The sequence below is a fragment of the Leptinotarsa decemlineata genome, unplaced genomic scaffold, assembly GCF_025532065.1.
Source record: "Leptinotarsa decemlineata unplaced genomic scaffold, Ldec_3_MD MMD2_tig00000035_RagTag_RagTag, whole genome shotgun sequence".
In the NCBI taxonomy this organism is placed as follows: domain Eukaryota; kingdom Metazoa; phylum Arthropoda; class Insecta; order Coleoptera; family Chrysomelidae; genus Leptinotarsa; species Leptinotarsa decemlineata.
Genome location: NW_027412540.1, coordinates 4717729 through 4743565, shown reverse-complemented (window position 1 = coordinate 4743565; position 25837 = coordinate 4717729). Strand labels below are relative to the sequence as shown.

Genomic DNA, 25837 nt, shown 5'->3' with positions numbered 1-25837 from the left:
ACCGATGATGACGGTTATTTCGAATGAAACGCTATAAAAATATCAAGCTCTATCAATATTTGTAATAAAAAAGACAGGTCAGTTGATGGTGGCCATGTTGACACGAAACGTTTCATCGAATATTTATTATTACATCCTCATAGTTCACTTGAATACAATAACATTTTCCTTTTCTATTTTTCAATATTTTCCGAAATAAAAATTCCATTCGAAAAAAACGAAAAACATCATTTTTGGTTTTTCCCGTATAATCGAGAAGGGCGAGAGTCCCCCAAAATTTTCTTCAACCATTTTATTTCTTTCGATGACAGTTAACTTTCTTTCCATTTGATCGTCTTCGTATCTGTTACGCTTTAGAATATAGCAATGTTACCACATGCTGAAAGAAACGGCCTGTATAGTGATTTATCAGATTTTGTTCGAACGGAAAAAATGAGTCATTGAGAATCGCTGGAGTACATTTCGTGTAAATTCGCATAGTTCACATCAATGTTCAACCATTCATGTGAAAGTGAAGCCTGAAAGAAAACACACATCTTAATTTTAACCCGTCATAATTTCCAACCATAAATACTAACAAGTTATAACAAATAAATCAATGTTGCCAATGTTATCGTGGAATTTCATTTAGGATGATAATGAACTTTCAAATTCAGCAAAAACTATTGTGAATCAAAATTATAATTTGGAAATTGATCGTCGACCACGATCAATGATTTGGTGTCCCAAAGACAAAAAAAATATCATGTCTGCCTGTTTTACTGACAATTTTATTCGAAACTATGATTTTTACTGATATCTAATAATTCATTGCCAAAACAGATTCAATATTCCTCCAAAGTAAATACGTTGTATTTATGAACAGGCAGAAAGCTTTGATACTAGTGAGGAAGACCCCAGATTTGGCTTCCAGATGACATGTGATTGTTGAAGGTAATTTATCATTCAGGTTAACATTTATTAGTCATACAATTTTCTCACAAATAAAAACTGAAGCACTTCATTTCGACGCGCGTTTCATGAACCAAGTTAGGATCAAGTTATCTCCTACATACGCTAACATGTCTGCCTTGAATTCTAATTTGGTAAAAAAAAGTGCTTCACTTGAAATTGTGGAAAGAAGTTCTCATTACAAATAATTGAACATATCAGATGGAATTCGTTATTGCGGAAAAATGTGAATACTGGAGATAATCGACTATCAGTAAATTAAAATAATTTCAGTTGAAAATGTGAATAGTAATTGTAGTAGTAGTATCTGACTGTGTTTGGATCAGTTATGTCAGTTATATAGAAACAACTATTGGGGGGATTACTCACAGGTACTAGAGGTAGGCGTACAAAGTTACATTTTCATGAACATTCGTTTAATCAAACAGATTTTTATTCAGCAAAATACGACAATATTATTTCAGTTCAAAAAATGAGGTGAATTTCAATTTTACTCAAAATATATTTATTTTTGTATCAATTTCTCACTCATCTCGTTCAAAGTAGTCTCCCTCTCATGTAACACACTCATGTCAGCGTTTTTCCTAATCTTCGAAGCAGTTCTGATATGCACTTTTGGTATGTCTTTGAGCTCTCTCAGCGATTTGGTTTTTATCTCCTCAATCGTCTTGAAACGCCATCCTTCCATGGATCTCTTCAATATTGGGAACAGAAAAAAAACTCTCAAGGGGGCAAATCTGGTGAATACAATGACTGAGGCATGGTTTCGGTGTTGTTTTCGGCCGAAAAATCACGAACAAGCAATGACTAGTGAGCAGGTACATTATCATGAAGAAGAAGCCAAGATTTTATTTTCCACAATACCGGAAATTTTTCTCGTATTGCATCTCACAAGCGGCGCATAACTTCAAAATAATACTCCTTCAAAACCGTACGCTCATGTGGCAGAACTTGATGCACTATGCCATGGTACTCTTAGAAAACAGTGATACCCATGATTCATCACTAGTTATGAACCCAAACGATGCTCATGAGGAAATTTAACAATTTTCGAACGACCTTCGCTGCCAACCGCTTCATGCCCAAACTTCTCGAAAAAATTGCATGTCATGAGCCAACATATATGCCAATATCCTCAGCAATATCTCTAATAGTAATTCGATAACTTTTCATAACAATTTTTTCACTTTCCCAACATTTTTATCAGTTTTTGATGTGCATGTGCGTTTAGGGCGAGCGTCGTCATCTTCTAAGGAATGCTTGTACCACGTTTTTATGACTTTTATGACGTTTTGAGCACTAAATTAGATTTTTAAAAAAAATTTCATGCAGATTCTTTAATCCTCTTTTTTTTTGATAGCAGAAAATCGCTGACCACGCAAAACACTTCCAATATTTATGCCTCTCTCCCAAAAACTGAACAGCTGAAACCATGAACATAAGTTCAAGACGCGTGTACCTATATAGGAAGAAAAAAACTGCTAATTTAATGTACACATCCCCCGAAATTTGAACATTCATCTCATTTTTTTAACAGTATAAGCAAGAATTTGTGAATAACATTAATCCCAGAGGACATGGCAAAACATTACCTATCATATAATCGTAATTCACTGATTCCATATGTTATGAAACAAATCTTATTTTACCGCAAAACCAACCACAGTATATTCTCAAAACGAAATAATAGAAAATAGTAACACTTAAACGTCAAATATGTCTTCAGAACAAAACAATTTTCCTTCCCGACGTTATGACCTTTCCTCGAGCCAAGCAATACGGATATTCAACGTTCCAAGTTCAAATACATTTTTCATCATAGAAATGTTATTTTCTATTTCAAACTACGAAAGAAAAATAAATCCATTTTTTCTCTCGGTTCAAAGCACACAAATGTGATCGTTTCCTTTTGAAATAGAAACAAACATTTCGATGAAAAAACTGAGAACACTTTCGATGATATTACAATTCTCGGTTATATTCACATAATTTAAAGGAACTTTTACAATAATGATTTCAAAATTTGGCGATGTGAAAAATTACTAGGTTCTTCAAAATTCGAAGAACAATACCTGAGCTATACATTCAATTCATAGAATATTTGATTTGATTCTTAACCGGTAATTTCATTATTATCATTGTCACAAATTAACTGTCTTGAACAAATTCATTTCCAATAATATTTCACTAATCACAAACTAATTTATTTATAACACTTAGCAACTATCGCTTAATTCATTTCCACTATTTGAATTCCTTGTTTAACCGCTCGATTCACTTTCTGAACTCCCTCTTGTGTCGGAAAGTCGGCCTTATATAGTGTAACGGTTCTTTCTCGAAATCTGTAGTAGGTTCAATACTCGACTAGAGTTTTACCGGCGGTTGCCGACTGCATTCCTTTTTGGGGTGTCACGTGTTTGTTCGCTGGCCGGCATATCAGTCAGGGATGGCTTCAGATTCGTGACAATATACTGAAATAGATTGTGTTCCGTAGGAAAACAGGAAGACGACGCCCGAAAGATGATCGCATAAAGATAAAATCGATAATAAATGGATGACAAATAATGTTTTATTACCATATTTCCGTGAAAATGTACTCCATGAATTTTTTTTATATACTTGATTAATTGAAAGGCAACAATTATGATAAATGATAGTTGATCGCTGAACGAAATGTTTTTTTAGGAAAAAAAACAAACACTAATGAAAATCCTTTAGGCGCTCAAAAAACGGTGCCTGTGCGAAAGTAGCTATTCAAATTGGATTTGAATCGCTGGTGATTAAATTCATTCAGGAACACGTTCTCGAATAGTTCATTCCACAAAAACACAGTTCTCCAAATGAAAGAGTTCTCAAACAGCGAAATCCGAGGTATTTCTAATCAAACTCCATACCAACCTTTTTTCATGTATCAAAAAATATTTTTTAGGGCTCTGGAAAAATTAAGAAACTCATAGTTTATGTTCTATTCATACATGAGGAATCACGCCTGCTTTGAAATTTATTCATGTATCCCACCTCATACTGAGAAACTCCCAATGAAAGCAGTCATTATTATTATCATTTCAATAATATACTAACTCCCTCAGGTGTTCATATTTTGGTTAATTTGAGAGTCATTTCTGAATTATTCTTTTGAAATTTGTTCTGGAACTGCATATGTAATTTTGCAAAAGAATTTTGATCTAATTCATTTTCTATTGGGAGTGTAATAGGATATCACAGACATGATTCATAAAAGTATATATGGTCGTCATCTTGGAGATGTCATATTGTGTGTACTTCTCATGATTGAAATATGTGGTGAGAGATTAAACACCATGAATAACGCCTGAGACATCATTTTCCCTGAAATTTTGTATGACTTCTGTCGATCCCATTGATGGCGTCATCGCCGTTCATTAATAAAGTTGGTTCATAAAGTACAATTTAGTTGAACAATGCATTCTTGATTCATTCTACGGTACTACCTGGTTTTGAATCATAAATGATTTGTATTTTGAATCTAGTTGATTTGTAGTTTGAGCCTTAGAAAAAGATAAATGACGAATCTGAGTGCTCCATTTATTATTGACATTCGTGGTTTGAAACTTCTGTCGATCATAAAGATGATGTCCTCGTAGAGGGAGATGTCCATGTTCATTTGAATTTTCTTCACACGTCATACTAGCCAATATCATAACTGTGTTATGATAAATGCACGTGTATGTTGATGACATTCAGCTATACCCTCCTCTCGGTGATAATGACAACGCGGCTACAATGTTAAACAATGATTTAGAAACTATATCAAATGTAGTCCTTGTACTCAATCCGAAAAACTCAGTAGCGCTAGTATTTGGAAGCAATACTCATGCATCGCTAGTTTAAAATAACTTGAAACTGTATGTCATAATTGAAAGTGATGCACAATATTTTGGTTTAGATGAGTTTTTGAGGTTTAGACAACATATCAATCAAAATATTCCAAGAGCCTATGTTGCACTAAGATTACTATATTCTCAAAAAATGTACCTCAATTTACCGATAAAGAAAATGTAATGTGAGTCTCCAGTTTTATCATAATTCAATTATTGTTCTCCGCTTGTAATGCACTGTTTGGAACATTTGGTGTAGTAATGAATATTACTGGAGTTTAAACTGGAAGAATAAACTAAGTTCATTCTTCCTCTTGAAAATGATCATTTGGTGATTGAAACACGTGTCGAGGTGTTGAAAATAACGGTTTGGTATTGGGATTTAAACTTCAGTAACATTTATTGTTCTTCGGTCTATGGATCTTGTCTTGACTACAATACTTGGTCAAGAGTACAATGTGGTCAAAACTGTTGTATCCTTTATATATACATGGAATAAGCAAGTATAAACATGTGTCTCAAAAGCCTACCGAACTGAACTAGTTTACCATGAAAGAATGAATCAAATTTCATTCAATATGTTTATTTAATGAAATTATGTTATACAGAAATGCGCCTAATTTATGTCGCGAACTAAGATTCAGGACAGACTTACACAACACAAATCTGAGAAACAAAAATGTAATCACATGCCCACAACACAATACCCCAGTATTCTAGAACAGCTTTACGTATTCGATTTTCCATCTGTATAATTTCATTTCCAATTTGCTAAAACAACACAGTAATAAGATAATTTCAAAGAAGAACTTGAAAGTTTTCTGCAAGTTAACAAAATTTGATGCATTACTTTATCGTATATCCGTATTAATTCCTCGTTATCTTCCATATTACTTTCCTGTCTTTTTGTTGTTGGTGAATATTCAAGTGACCTAACAAATGCCAAAAACTTTGTGATGTAGATTTATGTTTTAGAATTAGTTAGGTTGGTTTTTTGAGTAACAATTTATTTCATAATATCTGATAGTGGTAGAGCACCCTCAGATGAACTCTTGTTTGGGTTTTCAATTGAACATCATTATTATTATTGATTATCAGCTTTTTCATCAAAAACATGAAATATAAGAACATCTACAACTCACATCGATTCTCATCTTTCCAAGTGGATGCGGGAGGAAATCTGAATTGTTTCTAATTTCATCCCCCACTTTTAGGCTGAAATAAGTAGAAAGTGACACAAATAAAATCATATTCCTTCACCGTTCGAAACTGAACTTACTTTCATTCCAATTATGGAAACAAAATACAGTTTTTCAAATCTATCCATATGAATCCTTCGGAATCAGCAGCATTAAGAAAATATCCCCACTTCGATTAAGAGAAAATTTGAATTGAATAGAATTTCCTTCCGATTCGACGGTGTCCAATAGCGGCCGACGAATACCTTCGAGGCTTAAATGTGATAGAATTTCCAATTTATACTTCCCAACTTGATTGTATACATAGAATCTAGTCAAATTTCGAGTTAAACTCATTCTCACCCGCCCGAGCTGGATTGAAAGGAGAATAACAGAGATAATTATGCTTCCTTCGTTTTGCATAAAAATGAAGTAAAAATTAATTTGTCCTTATTATTCTCAGGAGAAGAGAATACAGCTCTCTAATTTGCAATTAGAATTGGAGATGCCTGAGATTATGCCGTTTCCGAAGTGAAATTGACCTGATTTTTATGGAATACAAAGTTACTGCCAGAATCTCTTATTTGAATTTTCCAAGATGCTTAACGTTATTCATCAAATATATTCATAATGATATTTTGTGAATGTCAAAAAATACAGCAATGTTTGTTGGCAAATCCTTCGTTTATGTATGACTCCAGGTCGATTGGACTATTGAAAGTTGATCGTTTTTTCCTGAAGCCATTTTGCTTTGGGGTGACTAATGAACGTGTTCCCAAATGCTCTTGACAATAGTTTTCTCCAAAAGTTCGCACATGGTACACGTTGGAGAAATAGGTTTGTAAGAATGAACATTTCATTCAGGCTTTCCTGATTTGACAATTGGAATTACTATTGTTACTAACCATCTCTTGGGAAACACTTTTTGTCTCCATATTTTGTTGAAAAAATTGAGATGATACTTAGCTCCCGTTGGTAATTTATTTAAATGAATACGACATTGATCATCAGGTAGATACATAAGTTGGCGCAAGCATTGATTGTTTAGTAAAACGCGTGTCGCGAGACATCATTTTTGTTCTGATTAGAGAAGACTATTTTTTATAGATACATTCCATGCCTGAAGTTCCAAACTTCACTGATAAAATTCACAAGATAAAATCATGTAGGGTTGGATTCAGAGATAACTGGTACTATCGCCATACTCTTTCTCAGAGGGAACTTCCTTGAACTCGTCTCCCGCCAAATTATGACATATTTCAATATGTCCTCCGTGTGTAACTTCTGAGATTTTGGTATCGAAAAAGCAAAGGGACCTATTTTCCAAAATCCATATTCCTTCTGAACATAATACAGCCAATAACTCAATCGTTCGAAACATCGCACCACACAAAAGATTTGGACCGCCTTAAGACATTCATTGAATGAATGTCATTACGATGTCATCGATGACATAAGCAGATCAAGCTTATTCCATGACATTAAAAAATCGTAATTCATGAATGAATTGTGTGTATTTCCTATAATGTTATCCAATTTGATACTGAAGAGCCTTGGGGTAAGTGTCTTAAGGCGAAACATCGGTGTATACCAGTGAGGGTGACAGTGTTCCATGTAAGTGCAATTTACCACCATTCATTCAAAGTAGAACTAATGTGAATGATATCTGATTTTTATTCCACAACGAATGCTTGAAATAAAAACTAAGTAGAGAAAAGTATCTTCTGTATAATTCAGTGTTCATATAGAAGTATTTGTTTCGAAAGAATTTTTTCCTTTCGTGTAATTCAATGTTTATATGAAAGTAGCTGTTTCAGGAGGACTTTCTTTCAGTTTGTGTCTGAAAGTTACTTCTTTGCATGATATACACATCCATGTATAGAGTTACTTATTTTTAAATTGATTACTTCCTTCCTTTCTTTGGAAGATTCCCTCATCCCTTTCTTTTTTTTCAGTATCAAGATGGAGTAGTAGAAGGCCAAAAACTTTCATTCCCAAAAAGCATATCATAATCTAATTACTCAAAAAGTATTCACACATTTGGGTCCATGAGGTTCGAATTCATATTTGTTCAGATAATTATTTACACTCTCTTTTTTGTCTCTACATCAAGGCTATCTAGGCACGAATTAAATGAGCTCTCCACCCATCAACTATACCCAATTTTAGATTAATTTTATAAACAACGTTGGTTACTACACGATAACTTGTATTTTCGCCATATATTAATAGGATCTCAATTATCAGTGGAAAATCTACATTGTCTTTTCATTTGATACTCAGCTCCAATTTGAAAGTCGTAGTGAGAAAAAAAGTGATCTAACTGTGAAAAAACCAACATTTTATTTAGGATACTTGGGAAAAATCAATGTGTCTTCCATAAATTATTATCAAAACTGAGCGTTCTGTTAGTTGCGTTGTCTTATTATACAACAATGCTGATGCAATTCACAACAAATTTATACAGATAAATAATGAAAATATCCTAGGCCGCTGAAATTTTGTATATAGACGAGAAGTTGGAAAATCACGCTACTAATATTTTTTATCATCTTCTCTCTCAATCGAAGCAAAAATTGATGTTATAGTACAATCGATATCTCATATGTTAGGTTAGGTTAGTATCTCTTGTACAGAGTAACCTTTCAATAAGAGCATTCATTTTTTTAACATAGTATGCGCTGGTAAGGCCCTATCCCCCGAAATCCCAATACATTCGGGAGGGCGCGCCAGCATTATCAACCAACGACCACTCCCCACCCGTGGGGTAAGTGATCATTAGGTCCGAAAATCATGTGCCCTGAGCAAGCGCAGTGAGTCAAAAATGACAGCATTCTGCATCTATTCAGCTGAGATTCCTGCCTTAGTGCGGAAAGCCGATATGATTTTAAGATTCGAGAGTGGAGAGGGCATCATTCCACCAAGGACTCCAATAATCAGAACAACCATCTTGACAGAGTGGTCTGGATGGAGTATATGGAGTTCGAAGAGAAAATCTCGATATTTTATCCGTTTTTCCTCCTGTTTTCTGACGATATTCGTCTCGCCAGGAGCTGAAAACTCCACGACAAATATCGTTTCGAGACCACATCAGGCTTATTAGCTTGTATAATCTTGAGGGTGGCGAACGAATAGTTCCAATAAATTCGGCACTTGTCGTTCTCCACAAAGGATTCAATATCCCTCGGAGAGTAGAGCAACACCGGTGTCTCATCAATACCGTAAGAGTGTCGTAGATGGTAATATAGCACTATTAGGGCCGCGTTATTACGATGGATATAGGCCGAGACCGCATATGCTAGACATCCTGATAGCAAGTACTTTGGCATCTCGGACACCTCGCAGCGGCTCTGGACTTTGCGTCAGGAACCTCTATTCTCATCACGCAACTGCGGCAGATTAAGGTGTTGAAGACACTATCCTGGCAAGCCATGATGAACCTCTTAGTTTCCGACTTCAGCTCACTCGACCTGAGGAAAGCGAAAGTCAGGCGCTTTGATAAGCCAAGTCTTCAATGTTATTGATGAAGGCCCCATGCATTGGCTCATCTTTGTGTTTTCGCAGAAGTAAGGTGATCTCTGCGGCTTTAATATGAGCTTTTTGCTAAACAAGTTTCAACTCGGTGACAGAGTTGTGATCACCTCGTTCAGTGTCGAAAAGTAAACCGAATTCATTAGATGCTCGGGCAGCTGCCCTGAAGAGAAATGCTCCTTTTCCTGATATCTCATGGTCGCAAACCATGCAGAGGAGGGGATCCGAACTATTGATAACTTCACAGGCTACATCCCGTACCATTCTGTCATGTAGACATTTCAAAATCAGAAGTTCACGACCTCCTTGTTGTCGAGGAAAGTACAACCGGGGAACGGACGATTTGGAATGCAAACTCTTATAGAGATGCATCATTTTTCGGGTCTTTACGTTACGTTGATACAGTTCCTCCCGATTCCACTCTACTAATCCAAACGAGTAGAGTGAAATTGGAACGGCAAGCATATTTTCTGCACCAACTTTGTTCTTTCCCACAGTTCCGATGACTAGATCTGTCGAAGTTTGTGCGGAGAGAGTTCTTCACTGCTGTTACCTCTTGTGGGTGGCGTTGTTCCACCCCGAGGTGAGTATACGTCTCCCTGGCATCCAAATAGTGTAACATGCTTCCATAAATGAGCTGCACATCCTCTCCGTAGTCCCCGCATCGTCCTCTTTTGAGATGGACCATTGCACATTTGTCTATCCCGAATTTTATACCGATAGCATGCAGCTCCGTCGCGCTGGAACCCGCTTTGAAAAAAATATAATTTTTTTCAGACTACTTTACCTACAAACGATACTAATAAATGTAGTAATGTACATTTTGTTGTAGTCTTATCGGTTACTGAAGAAGCACTATTGATATTATTCAAAATTTTAAAATTGGTTCTAAATTGATTGTAGTTTATTGTAGTTACAAAAAAATATCAATTTATTATATATTCTTCCGAAGTATAGCAAAAAAGCTACGATAATGAGACTTTAAATCATAAAATAACAATTGTCCTCAAACTACAAACGATGGGGTTGATTGTAGCTGAAATTAGATGTTTGTAGTTACCATTGAACACATCAAAAATGAATGAAATAAAATAGAGTATTTTTCAATTGAACAACTTACCCTATCCTAACCAACATATGTAACCTGAAATCTGAAGTAAAAACTGACGTATTTTAGAATGCTTCATTTGGAAAAAACATTTACCCTCAACATCTAACCTGACGTCCGAAATCAAAAACGGAACAAACGAACGAAACAAAATCATCCATATAAAATTGAGTGTCATTGTGCCTCTGCTTTCCGGGGGTTCCACAGTTATACCCTCGAGTATTTCTGAGCGCAACGGATAATGGCAATAGTGAGATGCAGAAAAGATTGGAACTGACGGAATCGCCCTGAAATACACCGCTTCTGAAAGTAACCCACCCTGTTAGGACTCTGGGTTGACCAGATGTTATGGTGAAGCAAGTTCACCAGACTGGTATCAGTTGTTCAATGCATATAACTATTTTGTCGGGTACCGCAAGGCATCTGAGCGAATGCAAGATGAGCTCATGCGATATTGTATCAAATGCCTTACGGTAATAGAGAGGCCATAGAGAGGTCACGCTGTTGTATGGTGTCCTGCGTTACACACATATCGATGAGCAGGTTCTCTTTACATCCAGAGACTCCTCTCTTCGACCCTTTCTGCTCATATATCCTTTCGAAACACTCGGTCAACTGCGGTGAGTATTCGTGTGTACAAGATGCTTGTAAACAACTTATAATACGAATTCAAGCATGTTATCGGTCTGTAATTCATTGGAATAGACAAATCTCCGCTTTTAGGGATGAGAAAGGTCCGCCCCTCGACAAACCAATCCGGAATCGGTTGCTCTCCGTCCAGCCATAAATTGAAAACTCTGGCCAGATGGCGGTGGGTGCTTGTTAGTGTTCAGCCCATTCAGGCCTGAAGCTGCAAAGTTCTTGGAACCCACAAGGGCTCTTCGAACGTCATCTGGGGTTATCGGGTTATGCAATTCATTGAGCTCAGGCTGTCAAAGCCCTCTGTTGAAAGTAACGGCCGAATCGATCAGAAAAGAAAAACATACTTTTCTGATTTCATTATAACGAACTCTAGTTGTAAACAAAACTTACCTAAGTTGGACACTTCACACGGCAAAACAACCGTGTCTTTGGTTGTTACTTTAAACACTTGGCTGGATGTCAGGAATGTCGGTAATGTGGATGGGTCAGGGTTGATGTTGGTCTGTAGAAAACCTGAAACAAATGTTGAGTTGAATTTCAAGATTTCCTAAAATTCAAAGTGATGAATCATTGTAAACCGATAAGACATCTATTCAGTTTGACATTTTGGTTGACTGTGAATATTCACAATCGAAACGTCGTAAAGTAATTTCATTTAATAATTTTAAATGTAATTGTGATTGTGATTATTGTTAAACAGAAATCACAACTTTTCATAAATAACGCATGTAAACATTAGTTTGGAAAAGATGAAATGTTCGTCTGGATAAATATTTATAGATTTGAAATGTATGAAAAGAAAAAAAAATCAAATGAAAATAATATTTGAAAAAAGCTAATACAAAAAAATTCGGATTGAAATTGGATTAGAGAAAGAAAACAATATCGGAAAAAAATAAACAATGAGTGTGGATCAAATTAACTGAAAGAAAAATTTGTTCAGGCCAGTCTCGACTTACCCACATAGTTGGTTGATGGACTGACACCAATCAGAAAACAACTATTTTCCTGGCTAATATCACGAAGAGCGTTGGATTATATCACTGCAGGAATCTTCACAATAGTATTTCCTGCATATGCTGCTGGCGACACATCTGCTGGAATCCATTTTCAATTATAGGAACAGGCACACTTGCAGACAGGTTTTGGGCTATTTGGCCTCTCGTCATTGCAAGGTAGTGGCCATCATCAACCTAAAGTAGTTGATGATATTGGATATAATCCAACGCTCTTCGTGGTATTAGCCAGGGGAGTAGTTGTTGTCTGATAGGTGTCAGTCAATTAACCTATAGTGTAGGGAGTTGAGACTGGCCTGAACGAATTGTTCTTTTAGATGATTTCATAAACTATACCTCACGATTTGATCTCCACAAATTTTATTTCACTGTTGTATGCAAATCACTGTTGAAGAAGCTACCGTGTTAGCGAAACATGTCATGATATATTTCTCAAATAAAGTTTGTGGAGATCAAATCGTGAGGTGTAGTTTATGAAATTACTATGGATCTCCATCAAGTAACGGCCGAATCAATCAGAAAAAAATCCTTGATTTGATTTACAGCCAGTCTTCAAGTATGCTCACTGAATATATGTGAAGGTTTCTTTCCTTATACGAGGAATAGGGCGAATTCTGGATATGTGGATGGTTAGTTCCTTGTTTACCACATGGAGCGTTGACAAATGTGTTGTTTGTCGTTCGTTGCAACTTGGTTAAAGGAATGATACTTTGGATGGAATTCAATTTTTAAATATGGAATATCATGAACTTGTTGATGATGGCCACTACCTTGCCCTGACGTGAGGTCAAATAGACCAAAACCGGTCTGCAAGTGTGCCCGTTCCTATAATTTGAAATCGATTCCAACATTTGTATCGCCAACAGAATATGCAGAAAATACTTCTTTTAGGATTCCTGCAGTGGCGCCTATTGGATATAATCCAACGCTCTTCATGGTACCAGCCAGGGAAATAGTTATTTTCTGATAGGTGGCAGTCCATAAATCTAAAGTGTAGGTGAGTCGAGACTTGCCTGTAAAAATTAATCTTTTACTTAATTTGATTCATAGAAAGTCTTCAAGTATGTCCACTGAATATGAGTGTGAATTTGGAAAGTATGAGAACATCTGGGATGAAATCGGCTGATACTTGATTTTTACTGAACAATTTCATAAAAACGCAACGAAACGCATATTTAAAGAGAAAAATAAACTGTTTCAAATGGAGAGCAATATCAACTTGATCTGAAAACATATTGTTTGTTTGAATTCAAAACTGTATCCCTTCGAATAACTGAATTCGTTTATAAGAAAAGTTTTGTAAATCTATATACGAAACTATATTATGATCCACTGAAGACAACAGGAATTTTGTATAGAATGAACAGGGTTTCTTTTAAAGAGGTATTTTATTCATTTCTGTTTTATTTGAAAATAGATATTATTGAAAAGAATTTATATTTAGTATTATGAGAAACTAACAATGTAGAATAGTGTTGTATGCGCCAGTAATTGTTGGAAAGTGGCGTTGGTGAGTTGCGATTTTAAGGAGGAAGTGTTTTATGTGTCTGTAGGTAGTGCAATTCTTTTCCAATTATTTTATATCTACCATAATAGAACAGATTGTACAGTACAGAACAGTGAGTTCTTAAGCTTCTCGCCCACTTGTCCGGCACAGCACAACACGGCACGCCCCGTCAAAATACGGATAGGATTGGAACAATGAAAATGAATGGATCATCACCCACTAACCCGGCACGGCACAGCCAAGACCGTCCGCCGCCGGAAAGGATTACACCTCTCCAATCGTAAATAGTGGAGAAATTTTTCCTCGTCTTCTTTCAGATCGTTGAAAAGATGATGAAACTCTCCCAGGTTTACCGTCTTTTGATAAATGGGATGGACTCACAACATTCCTTTTTGTGACTATTTCCCTTGAAATCGAACAAACAGCACTTTCAGTATGCTGGTTGTCGCTGGACAAGTGGGCGATGCTACTACCCGTCACCATCAGGCGACGGACAGCGCCGTGCTGTGCCGGACAAGTGAGCGATAAGCTTTATACAGCTTATGGCTTATGGAAGATATTTTCATGGGTTAGTATTGTAATTGGATAAAATTGGGGTGTTTGGGTATATTTGGCTATATCATTAAGTACTTCATTGTATACCTAGTACCGAAGAGAAAGTGGTAAACTTTGACAGCAACTCTTAATTTTGCCCTCATTTTGTGAAAATCATATCAATGCTTCGTAATTTTTCAAACATGCATTATTACATTTGCCGAGTTCTGCAAGGGTATATTGATTTGAACTGAAAAATCCTCCACGTTAATTCAAATTCGACAATCTCTTGTATATAGAGGTTTTTATAGTTTCGACAATAAATTATAATACAAAAAATACCATAATAGGCGCTCGTAGGTATGAAAATCACCTACATTTGACAGCGCCACTTTCTGATTTCAACTTGTAAATGTTTTGTTGGATTCCGAAACGTCTTTGCTTTCTGTAATTACTTCAGAAATTGAAGTTTTTATGTTATTCATTGGGAACAAATTGAATATACCCTACTCAGCTTGAAATTATTTGATATATTTCCTTTAAAAATGTTAGAAATAGGTAGACATTCTACCAAAGTAACTAGACAAGAAATCAGAATTTCCAAAAACGTGAAAATAGTGAAAGTTTTTATTTAAATAGCGAATCACATACCTTCAACTATGTGTGTATAATCATGAGTTGAATTTTTTGAATGAAACATTTTATATTTTCCATTGATCCTCTACGAGTAATAATACTCACACAACACATTTCTATAACGGATTTGAAAGGCAATTTTTCTGTATAGACTTCAGTCCAATTCAAAGGGATATGAGGTACGTCTTTTGAATTGATCATTTATTTATGATCAAAAGGAATGTTCAAGCACCTTTTAACTTGCTAGGAATCGTATGTTGAACATTAAGACCTCAGACAAGTTTGAAATTTTGAGGATTGTCGTTCGTATAAGGATAACAATTGGGTTGGTTAACGAAATAAACCCACTCAAACAGATATTTTTTCGATTGAGTGGCAGCTGTTTTCATAGTTTGACCTTTCTAGATATTTGAAATACTACTAACGATGATGTGGTTTTTTCGTTTCAGAATACAAGTGATGTTCCGGCAATTGTGGATAAACAAAAGCAAAATGCAGAACTTGATAGACGATAGTGATTTTTAATGTTATTTACCAGAATGGCATCTAGTTTTGAATACTTTATTTATTTAAAATTACTAATAAATCAATTCATTTTCTTGTCTGAGTTGTGATGTTGTTTATAGGCTTCGATTTTATTTTATTCGTTAATTTGCAATTTTTCAAGAATATGTCACTTCTTTTTATATATGTTTCCTTATTGAATATTCATTTCTGTTATTTGTATAACTGTATGATCTCTCAATAGTGTGCGGTTGGAATATGCCATTTAGGCAAAGATCACAAAGAAAATTTAGTTACCTATTACGTTTTGTTTTTTATCACATGCATTTTCAGGATAATATTTATGAATTGCTTCAAATAAACTAATCATAATATATAATGTATTATTTAATTTCTTCCCTTACCACTTACAGCTGTTCATAACATAAGCATAAGTTAATCTTTGTTGAAGTAAATGAGTTAATTTGTTTTATACAAATTAATACAAATAAAACAACTAATTTCTCCTACGGAGATATTTAAATAGTGTTCTAAGTTAACATAGCATTCTTTCAAAACCGAAAAAAGTTTCGCTTCGAGATTAATTTTGCTGCTCACGTTAAAGAATGCATACTTACTTCTCTTGAGCTAATGTTATGATTTCTATTGAAATGTATGCACAATCTTGGTGGAATATTTTTTTACTTGAAAGAAGCGTTTATTCAATCCATTTGAATTATTGATCCAAATTCAACTTGAAAGAATATATTTCTCAGTTTATAAAAATATTTCTTCATGAAAATAGGAGAGCAAGATTTTTAAAATCTCGATAATGTTCTTCACTTTGAGATTTTTATTTTTACTGTGTATATGTAGACTTTTTGAATTATTTCGTACTCGACATGCAAATATGAGGATTCTCGATGTTATATTTTAACAAGTTTAATTTCAACCCTGCGATCACGTTTCTCTACACAATTTATTCAATTAGATCAATATTTGTAGAGTTCCCGATGAAGAGACAATAAAAAATTAACGTTGTACGAATTTTTTTTAGTCTCTACCCGAAATATATGAACCAAACTTTCGAAAGGCAAATGAACATGACATTTTTCCGATCTGTTCAAGTAATGGAGTTACAAATAACACTGCAGTTTGCAATATGTTGATGAAATTACATGCAAAAAAAATTAATCCAAACTTTCGGTTACACGTTGAATTAAATACAGCTGGTAATTACATTCGGAAAATGCTCTCAGCTCAAAAATGAATAAACAAGAGTTTCACCTGAAAAAACAAGAGAAAATGGACAGCACTGTTGAACAAAAACAATTAATTTTATTTTTCATGCCGCTGTGAGGAGAATTTTTATGAATATGTTTCAATTCTTTCATATTTGAATGTATTTTGTAATCGCCAGCACATATATTCTTTGAAAATTGATGGGATCTGCAAAAAATATTCTCTATTTGTTGCAATAGTCTTAAAAATATAATTTATACATTTTCAAAATAGTCACCTTTTCCAAATCGCCAATATTTCTGTGTTATTAAGATTTCTCATGATGTATTGGTCTGCAATCGGTTAGATGTTCTTCTTTAGATACAATAATCTAGCAGCTTCATGTTATGAAGAATCGAAAGTTTCTGAGATGGCTACTTGTAAGGAACGTTCTTTGATAAGATTGAATAGTCAACAAAGACCTTCTGACAAGCCATAACAACAAAGTTGAGTTGGTAAATTCTCAGGCCAGACACGTTCAACAGCCTTGAAAATACCAACCACAATAACGCGACTTTATTCCTGTATTTCAATCAGATCTTCTCTCTTTTTTAAACCGTACTGATGATCGCTTAACATGTAGAAATATTTCAAGTATTCGAATTGGTCTATAGTTATTTGAAAGATTTTTCTAGCCCTTCCTGGGTATAGCTTGGATTTGAATGATTTTTCAAACATGTTAAAGAGCCTACAGCCTTCATAGATGCAAGTTCGATAGGATTTTTTCAAAGTATAATACCAGGTATTTAATTAGGACCAGAAGCCTCGTTGGCGTCGAGCTGTTATTATTATTCGTCTAAAAATACGATATTGAAAGGTAACACCTACAAGTATTCGTCTAAAAATACGCTATTGAAAGGTAACACCTAGAAGTATTCGTCTAAAAATACGCTGTTGAAAGGTAACACCTTGACTGTATCTTTTGAAGTATCGACTCTTCTTGGAATTCGAGATATTTCTACAGAAGATATGATAAACAGCAAAATTATATGGAAATCACTTCAGAAAGGGATGAAAAGTAATTGCTGTTTTGTATTCAACTAAACTGCATGATGTTAATGCAAACCAAAATTACTTCTATATCGGTGCTCCTATCCTGTTTATAATGCAAGTACTCTCCTGGTGGAGGCTAAAATTGTGAAATAGATATGTTGAAATACTCATTTTCCCTTGCATATTATGACAAATGATGCTATTCATGAAATACTGGAAAACGAGAACATTGAATGTAATGACAAAATCTGACTCTCTACAAAAAATATAGGCGATATCTTTTTTTTCAGGGAGAAAACAAGCACTACAGGAAAATCCTTAAGGCGCTCTCCGAGCGGTGCCTGTGCGAAAGTAACGATTCACTTTGGATTTGAATCTCTCGAGATTAAATCTATTCGGGAAAAAGTTGTCAGGAAGTTTATCCAACATAAACGCATATCTTCAGATGAAAGAGCCTTTAAACAGTGACATTTGAGGTATAGGTACTAAGCTGAACCGTATGGTTCAGCCACAGTCCGTCGCGTATTTCTGATATGTAACGCTCTGGGTGGAAACAAATGTGCCAAGTCACTTAAACACCTCCCGCGAAAGTATTTATAGAAGAGAGACAAATCTCCAACCGTTTTTCAATGTTCCAGGCAATCAAGATTGCACGTACGTTCGAGTCTCCAATCAGGCACATGGCTCTTTTCTGGATGGAATCCAGCAACTTCAGGGTATCTTTGGCAGCAGAGCTCCATACATGAGAACAATACTCCAAAGATGGTCTGATCTGAGCTTAATAAGCATCAAAAGTTGCTGAGGTGTGTACAGTTTTCTGGTTCGAAATAGTGTCCTAAACTTTTGAGAAACAGTCTTCGATATTACAGCGACATGATTGTGCTAAGACATATTGGTGTCCTTTTTTACCCCAAACAAACTTATCGAAGCAGAAAGCGGATCTGTCTGACCTGACATCATTATATCCGGTTCGGAGACATTAATAATCTTGTAGAAAACCGATGCCAGGGTTTTTGTGGATTGAGTTGAAACTGTTTACTCCCACCCCAATTCGAAATCACTTCAAGATCCTCATTAAGACATGCAACTTCCTGCTGCATGCTGATAAAGATATGCCTTCGTAGCCGATGTCCTGGAATCCAAATGGAATGACGAGACAAATGTGCTGTCATCAGCAAAGCAATATATTGATTTTTTCCAGTGAGTCGATGATATACAATGAAAATAGTGTTGGAGACAATATGGATCCCTGGGGAACACCAGCGTTGATGGTGAGAATATTTGAGAGATATCCATCGTGCCCTCCACTTGCCGAGAACATTATTTCAGGAAGCTGAAGAGCCTTACATAGAAATGATCCAACAAACCATAGCATCACAGTTTGGCCAGCAAACCCTCATGCTACACACAGTCAAAGGCCTTAGAAATATCAAGCGCAACAGCGCTTAATTCTCTATGTTTCTCGATTGCGTTATTACAAATATGGCTGACATACGATAGAACGTCGCATGTTGATTTTTGTTTCCGAAAGCCATATTGATGATCGCTCAAGATGTTGAAGCCTTCAAAATATTTGAGGATATGTTGGCTCACGACTTTGATACCACTGATAGCAAAGCGACTGGTCTATAATCATTTGAAAGATTTTTCTTGCCGTTTTTGGAAATAGACTGAACGCGAGCGATTTTCCAACACGCAGGAAAACCCCTTTCTTGTAAGACAGCTTGAAAATACTGATGCTAATTCATTCGCGCACTTTTCAAGTACAATGACGGGCACTTCATCAGGGCCAGACACCATGTCGATATTTAGTTGTTTCAAAATTAGCCGAACTAGACGCTGTCGAAAAGTAATTTCCGGAATTGTGGATTCTTGTGTAGAATAGTGGGTGATGCCTTTCCCAGAAAATCGACTGCGGAGTGGGACGCAAGTATATGAATAATTTTTCTGTATTTACTGAATTCAAAATGAAAAATGAGAAAAAATCCGATTGCATTACAAGAATGTGAAAAGAACATGGATTGAACGGGAAAATCAAAACACAGCTCTCATTCAAATACGACCCAACCGTTTAATTAGGTCAACGTTGTCAATTACACTGGCTATTCCGCATAGCTCTCCAATTGCTACATCACAAGGACATGCAGCTTTAAACCTTCCGCCAACTTAATGCTTGCTAGGATTGAAGGAAACGCCATAAATTGTTTATTTGAAGCGGAAAGTAGGGAGAATGTTTCTTTTTCTCCATCTCTTTCCATCAGGTCCGGACTAGTAGTATTAAAAGAAAAATTATCTTGAAAACATTCTTTCATTTATAAGGTTGTATTGAATTCTCAATGTGAACAGTTAATTTCTGTCGATAATATGAACATGAAATTGAGGATGTTAAACGCAAGAAAAACTCTCCTACTAATGAATGTATAGGTGACTGGATTTTTTGCAAGACTTTCATTCTAAAATGGAGAACAGATCGCGTTAAGTCTGTGAATTCGAGTAGAGCTCAATTATTTTTTCCAAGATAAAATATGAAAAATTCTCGATATCTACGGAAATATCAATGATAATGATTTTCACTTTGCTGAATTCATATTTTGAAAACAATTTTTCTTTTTTTTTCATATGAATCACGCCATTCCAATATTGAGTTCCACATGTTCAATTTTAATTCAATTATTTATTGTCAAAAAATCCGATTTTCTTCATAGAGTCATCGTTCTCGAAATAATTGAAATAAGAGATTATTTTGGGATAGTTTTCATCAAATTCCTGGATTACAGAATCCATTGCTCTATGCAGCAACTTGGGTCATTGTTAATTACATTTTTTCTCTTAACGACTCAACCATTATCACCATTTGTACTACTCAAAAAAACATTTTCTAGCTTTCCGATGGGTAGGTGATGAACAATATTTTCAACATTCTACTTTTTCTACATTATATACAAAATGGAAAATTTTCGAGAAAAGAAAGAAAAAATCAAATAATGTAGTAATCTTCCAAAGAAAGGAGTAACTTTCAGGCACAAACTGGAAGAAAAAGCCCTCATGAAACAGCGACTTTCATATAAACATTGAATTACACGGAAGAAAAATTCCTTCGAAACAAATTCTTTCATATTATTATACACACTTTTCTTCTCTCAGTTTGTATTCCAAACATTAGTGATGAAATTATATCAGATATCATTCACAGGATTTCTACACAATAAACTCAATGAAAGGTGAAAATTTCACTTACATGAAACACTGTCATCGACACTGGTAGACATCGATGTTTTGCCGTAAGACACTTGCATTAGGGCTCTTCAGTACCAATCTGGATAATATTACAAGAAAAAACTACACAATCCATTCACCAATTACGATTTTTATGTCACGGAATAAGTTTGGTCTACATATGTCATCGATGACATCGTAATGATATTCATTCACTTATTTGATTAAATCCCAGACAGAAGGTATCTTGTTTATATTGAAAGGGTTATATTTTCGGAAGTGACAAATTTTTGAGAAAGAAAGATTTTTGTATTCATCGAAAGTCATTTTTTGTGGAGGAAAAAAAACGAACATACAAACAGCTTCACAAATTCAATAACATCCAACTAAACAATTATCGACTCAACATCCACAACATCCAACATTACTGATAAATAGAAGATTTTTTTTTGTGAAAAATACTTTTTCACGGAATAACTTATCGAGGTGAACTAAAAAGTTTGCACTTCTACACTTGTTCTCCATTATAATTTTTATATTTTTCAGATTATGGAAGGTAACAAATACCCAAAAAAGGGCGATAAAAAACAGTTTTTGGCTCTCTACTACCCCATATCGATACAAAAAAAATGTGGGAGTCTTCCAAAGAAAGAAAGGAATCAAACAATTTCAAAAGAAGTAACTCTATAGGTACAAAGATGTGTAGATCATACAAAGAAGTAACTTTCAGACACAAACTGGAAGGAAAAGCCCTCCTAAAACAGCTATTTCAATATAAATATTGAAATACACTAAAGAAAAATTCTTTCGAAATGAGTACTTTCATATGATTACTGAATTATACAAAAACCACTTTTCCCCACTCAGTATGTATTCCAAACATTAGCTATAGAATTATATCAGATATCATTCACAGGATTTCTACACAATATTATTCAATGAAAGGCATACATTCCACTTACATGGAACACTGTCATTCTCCCTGGTAGACAACGATGTTTCGTCGTAAGACACTTGCCTAAGGGCTCTTCAGTACCAACCTGGATAATATTAAATGAGAAAAATCCACAATTCATTCATTATTCACGATTTTCATGTCACGGAATAAGCTTAATCTACTCATGTCATCGATGACATCATAATGACATTCATTCACTTATTTTATTGAATACCAGCCAGCATATACAGGAACGCTACATAACATGAAAGTATCGATAAAGAATATTACCTACAAGAAAATATTTCAATTATCAGGTAGATTCCTATAATTTTCAGATGAAAGTCCTTTTGGAGGCGATGCAAAAACGATTTCTGTCTTCTGAAGAAACAAATTTGTTCTGTTGCAAAAGGGGCTGTTGGTAAAACGTGTTCATAAAACGTGGTAATTTGATCCCACCAATAAAAATTTCAAATAATGGAAATGGGATACATTTCTAGGAGAAACTATTTTTGATCCCTCTATTTCCTCCCAGAGTTCTAAACAACAGTTCTCAGATGATTCGATTCTCAATTCATAATATAGTTACTCATTATCCATAATAAAATATTTTTCAACGTCACAATACACGTGAAATACTAAAACATTTTGATTACCTAACTTCTCAATTTATTATTTAGATATTGAGATCAAACTGACCCTGAGAGATAGGTCAATGAGGCACCACATTATCTACAAAAATATTTTCATTATAACATTTGAGATTTGGCTTCCTGACGAATCCATCAAGTGCTTTTTCACATGGAAGAAACGCCTCTAGTAATTCACATCTGCGGTGATGTTGAAAATATACATTAGGAACTAAGAACCAAATTCTCTACATTGGGTGACTCCTAAAAAATCCGGATACATATTTTGTACAGGTTTCAATATAAACAAAAGAGATGCATTTGTTTTATCATATCTTTCAGAAATATCGGATAAAATTATCAGTCGCCAAAATATTTCAATTCATATACAATTAATCAATCATTTGATTCAGTTACCAAATATCAAAGAATTGGTGAAGCCTATGTTGGAGAAGCAAGAAATAAGAGAGCAGAGACAAATTATATTGTATTAGAGATGGTTCGGGAACCATCGAGGATATTTTTTATTCTTCGATTTTGATTTGTAGAAAAGTTCCAATTGCATTCATTTGAATTTCAATAGTTTTGGATAATATAAAATATAACTTCAGTTTCATCAGAACCGACGCGAACCACAATTTACAGACCAATGTGAATAAATATTTTCCAAAATTTCCAATACCCAGCATGGCATTTCAGTTGCAGTATTTTGAATAGATGTTTGTTGATTGGTTGGTAAGTGATAAACTTCTACATCGCTCAACCGATCGTGATGAAAATTGACATGTATACGGAATTTTTCATAGAGAAGGTTTTTAGGCTATCAATTTTTCTGTAACTCGCTACTAGATGGCGCTGTAAAACAATTTTTTGAAAGCACTGTCCTATAACGCTGCGCACGCCTAAGTTCGTTGACTCTGATTCTGTCAAAACATTGGAACAGCAGCGATACAGCAACATAGTACTAGTATGATATAAATTGATTTGAAATCCCTGAAAAAATCTGTGAAAAATAAAAAGGTTAGCTGCAAAATAACAATTATATTAAGCGAAAAAACTGAAAATACAATGAAATAAAATACAAGCAACAACCAAAAAATAAAATAAAAAATTGAACTATTACCACGAGATGAAAATTAAAAAATTATTAACAAGAAATTTAAAATTAAAACATTCCAAAGTAAGTTACTTTATGTTTTAATTTTATCAAACAAAAAACTGAAATTACAAAGAAATAACATACAAGCAACAACCAAAACAATAAAAATTTTCAATATTAGTACAAGCTGAAAATAAAAAATATTATTAACAAAAAATGAAAAATTAAAAGATTCCAAACAAAGTTACGTCACGACGTTTCGATTGTTAGTATTCACAATCGTCTTCGGGTGATAAATGGACTTATCTCTCTGAGATCTGACTATTTATAAGTCATTCGAGTGCTTTCACCTATCCTCTCTTCCCTCTTTCTGCTTCATCGGTTTTAGCGGGAGCTGACCGTGTGGCGGGAGTTGGTCATGTTCCGCTTGATTATAGGTTTTTATATGTTGCGTATCTCTACAGTAGCTTGGCTAAATTGGCTAGCCGTATATATCTTGGAAAACATATGCGGCTTCTCTGAATTTTCTCCTTAATCAGTGTTCCTGGTTCCAGCTAACCTTTTTATTTTTTTACAGATTCTTTCAGGGATTTAAAATAAATTTATATCATATTAGATAATGAAAGCCCGAACTAATGAGATACACATTGTCAACCACCTTCAAATTAACATACAGGCCTAAAGTATTTTTCTTCTATTAAATTTATTGAAATCTATATAAACTTTCAGACACAAACTGAAAAAAAGCCTTTTTGAAACAGCTGGAGAAATGGTATAACTTTCTATCCCAAAAATTAACCTCTCCTAAAAACATAACTATTTCCATTCATGAGAAATCTGTAATCAACAATTTTTCGGCGACTGAGCGCCATCTTGAAAGTCATTTTCATTTACAGTGCGACGCGTAACTTCCACGAGACGGAAAGGATTTTCAATGAACGTTTACCGAATCGTCCTATCTGTAGAAAATATTTGAGGGAACTTGTATCCAAATTCATAACTACCGGTAGTGTACATAACAAAAATCCACCATGTCATCCGTCCATTCCGGAAGAACAGCAAGTGCAAATAATGGGTGAGATGGTAGTAAATCCTGAACAGTCTTCTTATTCCTTCGTGATTGTTTATGAGGTATATCCTTCTACTTTGTGGAGACTTTTGAAGAGGAATAGGTATCATCCATACAAAAAAGTCGACGTTAACAAATCTACTAACATTCACTCATCATGTCCTCAACCATCTAAATAACAATAAATAGGTTGTTGTCTGTATAAATGTTATTTATACAGATTTTCAAAAAGCATTCGCTGAAGGTAATCATGATGCGATACTGGAAAAGTTACATAGAAATGGCGCTGATACCCAAGCACTCAAATTGCTGGCATCATATTTGAATAACCGACACTTCAGAGTCAAATATGAAGGTAATTGAACAGGGAAATTTCGCGCAAACCCTAAAGTTCCTCAAGGAACTAATGATCTAACTCAGAATATAAAGTACTCTGAGTGTCTTTTATTCGCAGATGACCTTGAATTTTGAAAACAGATCGAAAACTTACAAGAGTGTGTCAAACTACAAGAGAACATCAATAGTGTTTATCGATGGAATGTGAAAAAAATGATCTTCCGTTCAATATATCCAAATGTTTTGTCCTGTCTTGTACCCGAAAACTAAATAAGACACTATACAATGACTCAATGGATGGTATTGAATTATCCAGGGTACATACTGTCAAAGATTTAGGTATATACTATAACTCCACACTCTCGTACAAACCCCATTTGGATTACATAGCATCTCAGGCACTAAGAATTATGGAATTTATAATGAAAAAAAGTGCACATTTCAATGATATTAAAGTAATTACTACACTTTAAAATAGTTTGGTCAGACCTAAACTTGAATATGGGGCTGTAGTATGGCATTCTTCCTATATTGTCCATAAAAATAGGTTAGAAAAAATTCAAAACAGATTTGAGATTTTTATATTACAAGAAATATAGGGTATACCCGGATTATAATACAAATATGACAGTAGCACTACGAAATGAATTTAAAATACCCAGTCTAGAAAATAGACGACAGGCCAGTATAGTGTTGATGTGTTATAAAGTATATAAAAAAAAATTAAAACTGTCTCAATATCAAATCTTTACTGAAAGAGACAATTCCCAAAAGAACAACAAGACTCATTCAATTCTTTGTTGTACCATATGTATCAACAAATAACTGTTCACC

The 25837-nt window shown here is 34.7% G+C and overlaps 1 protein-coding gene across 1 annotated transcript in view; it reads right to left on the bottom strand.

Annotated features, from left to right (window-relative positions):
* The window catches only part of LOC111506190 (limbic system-associated membrane protein), a 1118878-nt gene that overhangs the window by 507732 nt on the left and 585309 nt on the right, over positions 1-25837 (bottom strand). Inside the window, exon 3 of the mRNA XM_074171774.1 lies at positions 11658-11780. Within this exon, the coding sequence (XP_074027875.1) occupies positions 11658-11780 (123 nt within the window). The remainder of the gene's footprint in view (positions 1-11657; positions 11781-25837) is intronic.